This window comes from Populus trichocarpa, chromosome 18, assembly GCF_000002775.5.
Source record: "Populus trichocarpa isolate Nisqually-1 chromosome 18, P.trichocarpa_v4.1, whole genome shotgun sequence".
Lineage (NCBI taxonomy): Eukaryota > Viridiplantae > Streptophyta > Magnoliopsida > Malpighiales > Salicaceae > Populus > Populus trichocarpa.
The window spans coordinates 1576010-1584692 of NC_037302.2; the positions used below are offsets into that span (position 1 = coordinate 1576010).

The following is an 8683-nucleotide window of genomic DNA, read 5'->3' on the forward strand; positions in this document are numbered from 1 at the left end:
ATATATATTCATTCAAAGCACATAGATAAAAATGAGGCTTTCAATACTCAGTTGACCCAACAAGTTAACCCAGTAACTTACTTGCTCGAGACCTAACCCCAATTAATGAGAACATCCACTTTCTCAAAAAAAAAAAAAAAAACAAAACTTGAATGGACTCAAATCAAACCACCCAACCCTCAAATCAAACCACCCAACCCGTGATCTAGTTTGACCATTAGATCTAGTCTTATAAGTATGTTTCGCCGGTTTTTTTTTTTTCCCTGAGCACAACCTTGGCCTGTACTTAAGTCCATCCCATTTGCTAATCTTCCCCTACAGCAACTAGCATCCAAAGGGTCGGTAAAGGGAGTTCAGAGACTCGCCATGGAGAAAAACAGAAAGCATGAACTCAACTTTAGGCTCTTTAATGTCAAACAGAAGCAATAGACTGCTCGGACATGATGGTGTCCATCAGACAGCAGGTTAAAGCTTGTAAGACTCTATTCTTTTTATTCCACGAGTCAACATGATATTTCTTAATGCGCGTTAAGGAAAAATATACATGTGGTTGCCAGTTAAGTACACCAGCTTTCTTCAAATCCTTCCAGACTACAGAGCAGCTCTATCTTCTCCAGCATTGAACATTGCCTTCGCTATTCAAAATGCCACATGCCTTTGTCGGTATGCATACAAGAGAAAGATTCATTTAATTTCTTAATAATTTCGGCTTCCAAATAAGATAAATTTCAAGCTATTTCAATGATTTCTTCACAGTGATTAATAAGACTAACTTTACCGTATAATTTGGTTCACAAGTTGACAAATTTAACTCAGATAAATTATTTTTAATAAAAATAAAGTAGTGCCCATAAATTTTTAGTTAGCCCTCCTACTTTCAAAAATTATATATAATCCAATTGGCGTCTCCGATTCTAAATTTCAGTCAGGCAAGTAGTGCCATAATGTTGTGTAAGATATTGGATCCTATGCTGACAGATAACCCTCTGTAAAATCTTTGAAATGCTTAATTAGAATGGTAAATGGATTAGTTCTCTTAATCATCGCTTCAAATTTAAATTAAACAATTTATTAATGTATTAATTATTATACAAATTCAAATTCAAAATACATAGTTATAACTCAATCTACAACTTATCTAATCTAAATACTTGAAATTAGAATTAAAATTAATTTTTTTTTGTCAGTTCTCTTTTTTTTTAAAATCCAGGCCGGTACAAAAACCGGGTCGACCCATCGGCCAGTCAATGTTTAATAACAATACATGGTCACCAAGAATTGAAGGTATAGATCGGCTGTATGGGTCAAAGGTAGTGCTAATTTACAGGTTCCAAGAGAGGGGAAAGAACACAAATAAAGAAAAAGGAACCTCTTCACATGCATCTTGTCTTGTTCTAAATGTGGTTGAAATCTAGGAAATTTCATCACACCTACTGTTCCAATCAAAACCAAACAGGACAGACCAGACAAAACAAATCCAAGAGTACTAGACAGCCATCTAGAGAGACAATTTCCTTTTCAATTAAGGCTTCAACATTACAAAGATTATACAAGAAAAATTGAATCTTTAATTGTATCAAACACTTGAATGCCAAACCCAACCGAGGCCAATTACAATAATAGTTGTCCGAAAGCAGATTAAAGAGCACAAGAAGTTGAATCATGTGTGAATACAGAAACAAAGCAGAGATTAATGTTAGATCTATCTATCTGTATGTATGATATTGAACTAATTAATTCAATGTGTATTTGCTAATATGTTCATCAACAAATAATGGGGTTAGTCACAAACAGAAATTCAACTAAAATGACCAAAAACAGAAGAGAATGGATCCAGTAATCATCGGCGAATCTTTCACTTCCTCCAAGCATAAACCAACAGAGAGAATCCAATAGGACCACCACAAAGTTCACTTTCTTCAGTACTGCTAGCCCATTCCATTACTGAAGAGCTGCAACCAGAAGATGCTGATGACATTGAAATTGATGAAGAAGATGAACTCCTTGCTGCTGTCCTCACCAAGCTCTTTCTCATCTTTCTCCACTCTATTGGACTCATCCCATGACTGGTATTACTACACGATGAGTTTTGCTGCCATAAAACAACATTATTGTTGTGATTTTTCTCGTTGATTTCTTGTTGTTGATGAGGACCACCACCACAAGCTTCACTTTGTTCTTGTTTCCGTACCACCGCCTCTTCATCTTTGGGGTCTAAATTGCTTTCAAACCTGAACATAAACACCGCATGGTCATTGTTTATGCCATCAAAAAGCCAATTATAAACATCCCATGAGACTTGTATAGGGACCCCATCAACTTCAATCCTCTCATTTCCTCTAAATTTCCACTTCAATCTCTTTATCTGCAAAACCCTTTTGTTATCAACACTAAAACACAATCTTGCATCATTATTCACACTACAATCTATCGATATCACTCTGTTTCTGCCTCCAAATCTTGCTCTCGTAGTGTAAACTCTGTTGCCGAACACATGTTCTCTTCTCAATACAAGAACTTGGGGTCTCTCTTGCTTCAAAGCTTTAGTCTTTGCAAAAGCTTCTTTGGTCAAATCACCGACAACAAGTACCACTTCTCGCTCAACCACCACGGCTATGTAGAACCGGGATTGGGGCTCAGGTCCTGACCCAAATCTTGCTCTAGAGAGGTCCCAAAAGATCTGGATCCTTGGGGTTGGAGTGTCAGGCTCCTGGTTAATAACATGGAGTTTCTTGGATCCATGTCTTTTCCAGAAAAGGAAGGGTTTGATATTGAGATGGAAAGATATGGTAGAGAGAGAAAGAGGGTTAGATAGAGAAACAGGAGAGCAGTAGCTGGCGTTGTCGTCAATGGGGTGGAGGCGGAGGTGAAGAGAATGGCCTAACAAGGAACTTGACCAAGTAAGGGAGAAGAGGCCAAGGTCAGTTTGGTAGAGACAGGTGGTGAGGTTGGCGTTGCCAGAGACAGGTGGTGGTGTTGGTGGAGGAAGGTGGTGGATGTCGGTGTCGGTGGAAGGGCGGAAGCAAGAAGGAAAAGGGGAGGAGGAATGGTGGTGGGACATTTGTGCTTTCACGAGCTTGGGATTTGTGTGCAAGAGTCTTAACAATTTTGAGGCTTTCAAGGGTTCAGAAAGTATGAAGGGATATTAAGAAGATTGAGGGATTTATATGACAAGAGAGACAATAAATTTGACCAAAAAATGTAAATAGACTTAAAAATTAATTCACAATTTAGAGGGAAGACTTTCTTTTCAAAGGGGACGCAATAGGAAATGGGAGGGTAATTTGGTAGGTACAAATTATTTTTCATGTTTTTCCAAATACAGATAAGATTACATGCATCTTTCACTTTGTAGTTATCATATATATGATTACATATAAATTTAGAGAATTTCATACATTTTTGTAATTCTTGGAATTGAATTGAATTTATATTTTTTTTAATAAAATCTCATATTTGAAATTATTTTGGATGTCAAAGAATTGAATTTCAAATGAAATTCAATCTCTAAAAATTATAAGAAATATAAAAAAATTAACCCCTCTAATTTACAATTTCAGAAAAAAATAATATTAAAATTAAATTTTTCCAAAATACTTATTTATTTTCATGAGAGATATTTGAAGAAATAAGATAAAGGTAATAAGAATAATATATAAAATAAAATGAATTTAATTTAATATGAATTCAAATTAAATACTATAATTGAATTCAAATTTATTAAAACAAGATGTTATTAGCTTACATGCATGTTAAAAATGGGCAGAAGGAGTCAATGTATATCATTAAGTGTGTATAATAATGGGGTTGTGAAAATAATTATGTTGAAAAAAATACTATTATGAAATTGATTGGAGGTTAAAGTCAATTTTGTTGCTTGGTGGGATGATTTTTATAAAGGCAATTTATTAACTAAGAGAAGTTTCTTTTGTGTTTAATGCTAGGTGGTATAGTATTTTCATACACCAACAATTAAATTCATCTTCATTTAATCTTACACTAATTTTTTTACGATACACTTATGGTCCCATATAATTCAAATTAATTTCATCTTATTTAATGCTAGGTGGTATAGTATTTTCATAGATGGTAAGAGCTAAGAAAAAAAAAAGGAGTTGGTACACCAATTAAATGAAGAAAACTAATTAATGTCAAATTATTTATAACCCAACTCTAAAAACAAAAAAATACATCTTATATATGGAGTCCTGAAAGTTTTAAAAAGTACACAAAATTTTAATAAAAATTAAACATCAAGCTACTTACAAAATAACATCATTTTATATATATATATATATATATATATGTATGTAAACATAAAATTCACAACTGTATGATGTAGTCTGTCTGAGAGTGTGGTTGTGGTTGTTTTTTAAAATATTTTTTATGTTGAAATGCATTAAAATAATATTTTTTTATTTTTTAAAAATTATTTTTGAAATCGACGCATCAAAATAATCCAAAATATATAAAAAAATTTATTTTTAATATATATATATAAAATTGTATAGATACACGAGGTTTCATGAACTTTTGGGTTTTTTTTTTTTAATGTGGTCCTATTTTGTTTTAGAATAGAGCTATATGAGAAAATAAAACTATATGATAACTCAATCAAGATTTCATCTATAGGCATCTGAGATTTACCCTTAAATTAAAGCTAACAAAGCAGTGTGAACCGAAAAGTGTAAGGGAGAGCCATTGTATCTAACACGGGAGACAAGAACAACTGGATACGAACTAACAACAGCCAGTTGAAACTATAACGTTGTAACCTAATAATACAAATGTTCCTTTTTATTTATTGAAAATTATCAGATTAATTATACAATTAACTATGATGATTTACCAGAGATTAGGGCAGGGGAGGGTAATTTAGCTGTTGGTTGGTTAGTGCATGTATTCACTTGTTATTAGGATGTATTTGAGAATATAATAATGACTTTTTTTTATTTATAAAAATAATACTTTTGTATTTTTTAAAAAATATTTTTGATATCGGTATATCAAAATGATATAAAAATATTAAAATAATATTAATTTAAAAAAATTTATATATTTTTGAAAAGTATTTTTAAAATATAAAAATAAACAAGCAACAATATTACATGTTTCAGTAGGTAATGGGAGTATCCTTCACGTTACCTCAAGCACAACCATTACCATTCACCTGAATTCCTTCAGCAAATGATCAGTCTTTTCATGATTCTGATCATACACGAGGATAGACCAAGAAAATGATATAGGATAATTGGTCAGAGGATAAATATAAATATATTATTATTGATTTGACTATGTTTAAATCAAGTTTAATCTGATTAATTAAGTTACTAAAAAACCAATCAAATCAACTAAATTAAATTTAATAGAATCAATTTCTTTTTTTTTATTAACCATAAAAGTTATATTATAAATCATTAATTTCTTGAATTAACTCATTTTACGATTCCGAATTTAACAATAATGATCCAGAATTCACATACAACCTGGGGATTCTGGTGTCTTATTGATCTCTGGCACAGGTTTTCTTCATAAAAAAAAGAGATTTGTGCTAGTAATAGTTGATGGTTTGGCCTGAATTATAATTAAAAAGAATTTTTAACTGGGTCATCATTTCATGACCTTGATTTCATGCAAGTTACTTGGCACCAAATGCTTGGTGTAAAGATGGTTGCCCCGTCAAATGAGTTGGTGGCTCGAACCAATAATGTAAACCATGCTGTTGAATTAGGAAGGCTTGCTGGTCTGGTAAGATCCATTCAAAAGTGGCTGTGCTAACCCTACCATGAGATAACTGCTCATAAATCCTACTAAATGAGTTTTCTTTGCTTAAGTGTATTGGTTCCAAATGCACAATTAACTCGTTCTCCTCGTTCTTCTTGCTGGTTACAAGATTCTATACAGTGAAATGAAGACAGCTTTTCTGCTTTCCGGGGGATATGTCCCCAAAAGTTCATGTGCATCCAGTTCATTAGTGGACAAATCTCAACTGTCCAACTTCGTAGCCTTTTCCTTTGGATTTTGTGGCTTGGATATTTGTCATTGGGATTAATTAAGTTCATGTTCTGGATATGAGAGATGAAAAAAACATTGGCACGTAAACTAGGGTTGTTTTTTGAATAGTATTTCAGATGATAGATGCAGGAGCAACAAAAAAAAAAAACGTGCGGTAAAAAGAATAGAGAAATAGAAACAAAAATATAAAATAAATCTATTTTTAAAACATTTTTCTATCCGATTTTAATTATAATGTGATAACTTAATTTTTGAGTTTTAATAGTGAAGAAAATGAGCAGCATTCCCTTATTATTTGCCTATCCGACTACAACAATTTTTATGCCGAGTGATTTTCTTGGACATGGATTTTAACCGTCCAAGCCCTCGCACAAAGCAGTTCATGCTACAATGTACTCCTTGATGTAATAAACTATGAAACCTAATAAAGTAGTGAAGCAAATGGCTCTATCAATGTTGGGTTCGATTCTGGTAAGAGAAATAATGGAAAGCATCCAATATTGTGGATCGGTTACGGTCTGTACCACAGATCCAATTAATGGGGGGCAAAGAATTTAAGGATGGGAACATCATGCCTTAGAAAGTAACAAAAAACCAGGCCCCAGAACCCTTGCTGGCATCCCTACCAATCATATATGGTCCGGCAACACCAGCCAGGCCATTTCCCTTAGCTTGATCACCCCTAACATTGTGTCTCCTAAGCTCTTGAGTGCTTGGTCTGCTTTAAATCTTCCAGCTGTGGTTCTGGATAATTCGTTTCTGAGAAAATTTATGAAGAGTACTCGACAGGACAACAATTCTTCGTTGCCAGTCATTCGTTAATAACATGTGCACTTGCTTCTATCCATATATGCGGTCGGATGGAGCATTGGATGAGGGAGGTTGAATGAGTATTAATGGAGACTGGGCAAAGGCAGATCTTTCTTGATTTGCTCAAGGTTGGTGCCAAGAACAGTCGTGATTGTCGAAACTAACCCTTTTGAACCATCCACTTCGACGGTCCGAATGGAATAATCACCGTAAACACATTCTTATTTGTTCAATTGTGTTACATTTTAGGTAAAATGGATGCTAGAAGTTCATGAACCACTGTTATAAAAATGTGCCCGACCGATATATCAATTTGATGATTCGTTGACTCTAAGTTAATGAATCCCAAAACCCAATATGTTTTGAAAAAAAATTGATGCATTGAATAATTGATAATTGATTAATTTTTTAATTTAAATAATTTGATTTATTTTTTTAATCAAGATATTTAGTAGCTTGATATAAAAAGCGTAGATAATAGATAGCTGATACTTGTAAAAAATTTTCTTTGATGGATGTAGGGACTCTCGGATACGTAAGTTAGTAACTTTATAAAAAGAGAAAATATAATGATATTTTAGATAGATATCATTTGAAAATATATATATGTTTTAAGTGTTAAGAATAAAGAGGTTGTTACCTTGAGTCTGAATGATTCATGATATATTTATAACCAACAAATTTTTATTTTTTTGTGGAGAGAAGGGGCTAAAATAAAATATTATTTTTTTGTGATATTTTAAGTTGTATTTTATTCAAAATAATATGTATTTGATCAATATAAAATATCAAGAGATCCACATGGGGTCCTGAAAAAATCCTCAAAAAAATGTTAAATTCAAATAAGTTGCCTAAGCCTATTAAAAATTAAAAATAAAGATTGGGCATGGCCGTGCTGTTCGGGACAAGCCCATGGGGTGGTTCATGGGATCGTTGCGTCTAGGTATGTTGAATGATGTTTTTTAAGAGTTTTTTAAGCTAATTAAATTTAAATTTATTACAAACCTAGTTAAGTTAAGTCTCATTTCAACTGAAATATTATCTATTAAAAAAATTGAAGTAATATTATTTTATTAGTAAAACAAATTAAAATAATATCATTTTATTTTTAAAAAATAATTAACCCATCAGCTTTTGAATTAACCCAGTAAACCGCGATTCAAATATGGGGTAAGATGAGATAATGGACGGCTCTTATGACCATGGATGAAACTGCCATCGATTTGAGTGGAAAACAGAATGCTCAAGTGAACTAAGCAAGCAGTCACCACAAGTGATGGGATCTCTATAAGCGACGACCGTTGATCAGCACCCGGTATTGGGCCACCTGGATATCATCAACTGAGCTTTCTGTCATTCACCATAATCGTGAAACATTTAGCACATGTATTTATTTATTTATTTTTAGTTTAATGTGGGTGTTCGAACCAGGTGGCGCGCACCTCGACTAATTCTACGGGCCCTGAAGTTAACGACCATATAAGTCTCTAGTGGCCATCATATGAGCAACCACAGGGCTTGAATCTGAGACCATAGAGAAATCAAACCTCTTGGTTCCAAGCTGTTACCACTAGGTCACCACTTAGATGATTACATGTATTTATTTTTTATACTAAGGTAAATGATGCGTAGAAGTTTTTGTCTTTGGTGCTTGTTACTATGATTTTTTAAAATATTTATTTATTTAAAAATATATTAAAATAATTTTTATTTTTAATATCAATATATAAAAACTATTAAAAAATACTAAAAAAATCAATTTGATATTTTTTTTCAAGTGAAATATACTTTTTAAGAGAAAAAACAAAAAGAAGTTACAATCCAAACACCATTTGATGATATAATCAAAGAAAACATA

The 8683-nt window shown here is 32.6% G+C and overlaps 1 protein-coding gene across 1 annotated transcript; it reads right to left on the reverse strand.

Annotated features, from left to right (window-relative positions):
- Positions 1 to 1499: 1499 nt before the first annotated feature.
- LOC7465407 (uncharacterized) lies at positions 1500 to 3155 on the reverse strand. Its single transcript, XM_002324282.4, has one exon. The coding sequence runs from the start codon at positions 3059 to 3061 to the stop codon at positions 1856 to 1858; it is 1206 nt and encodes a 401-aa protein (XP_002324318.2). The 5' UTR covers positions 3062 to 3155; the 3' UTR covers positions 1500 to 1855.
- Positions 3156 to 8683: the final 5528 nt, after the last annotated feature.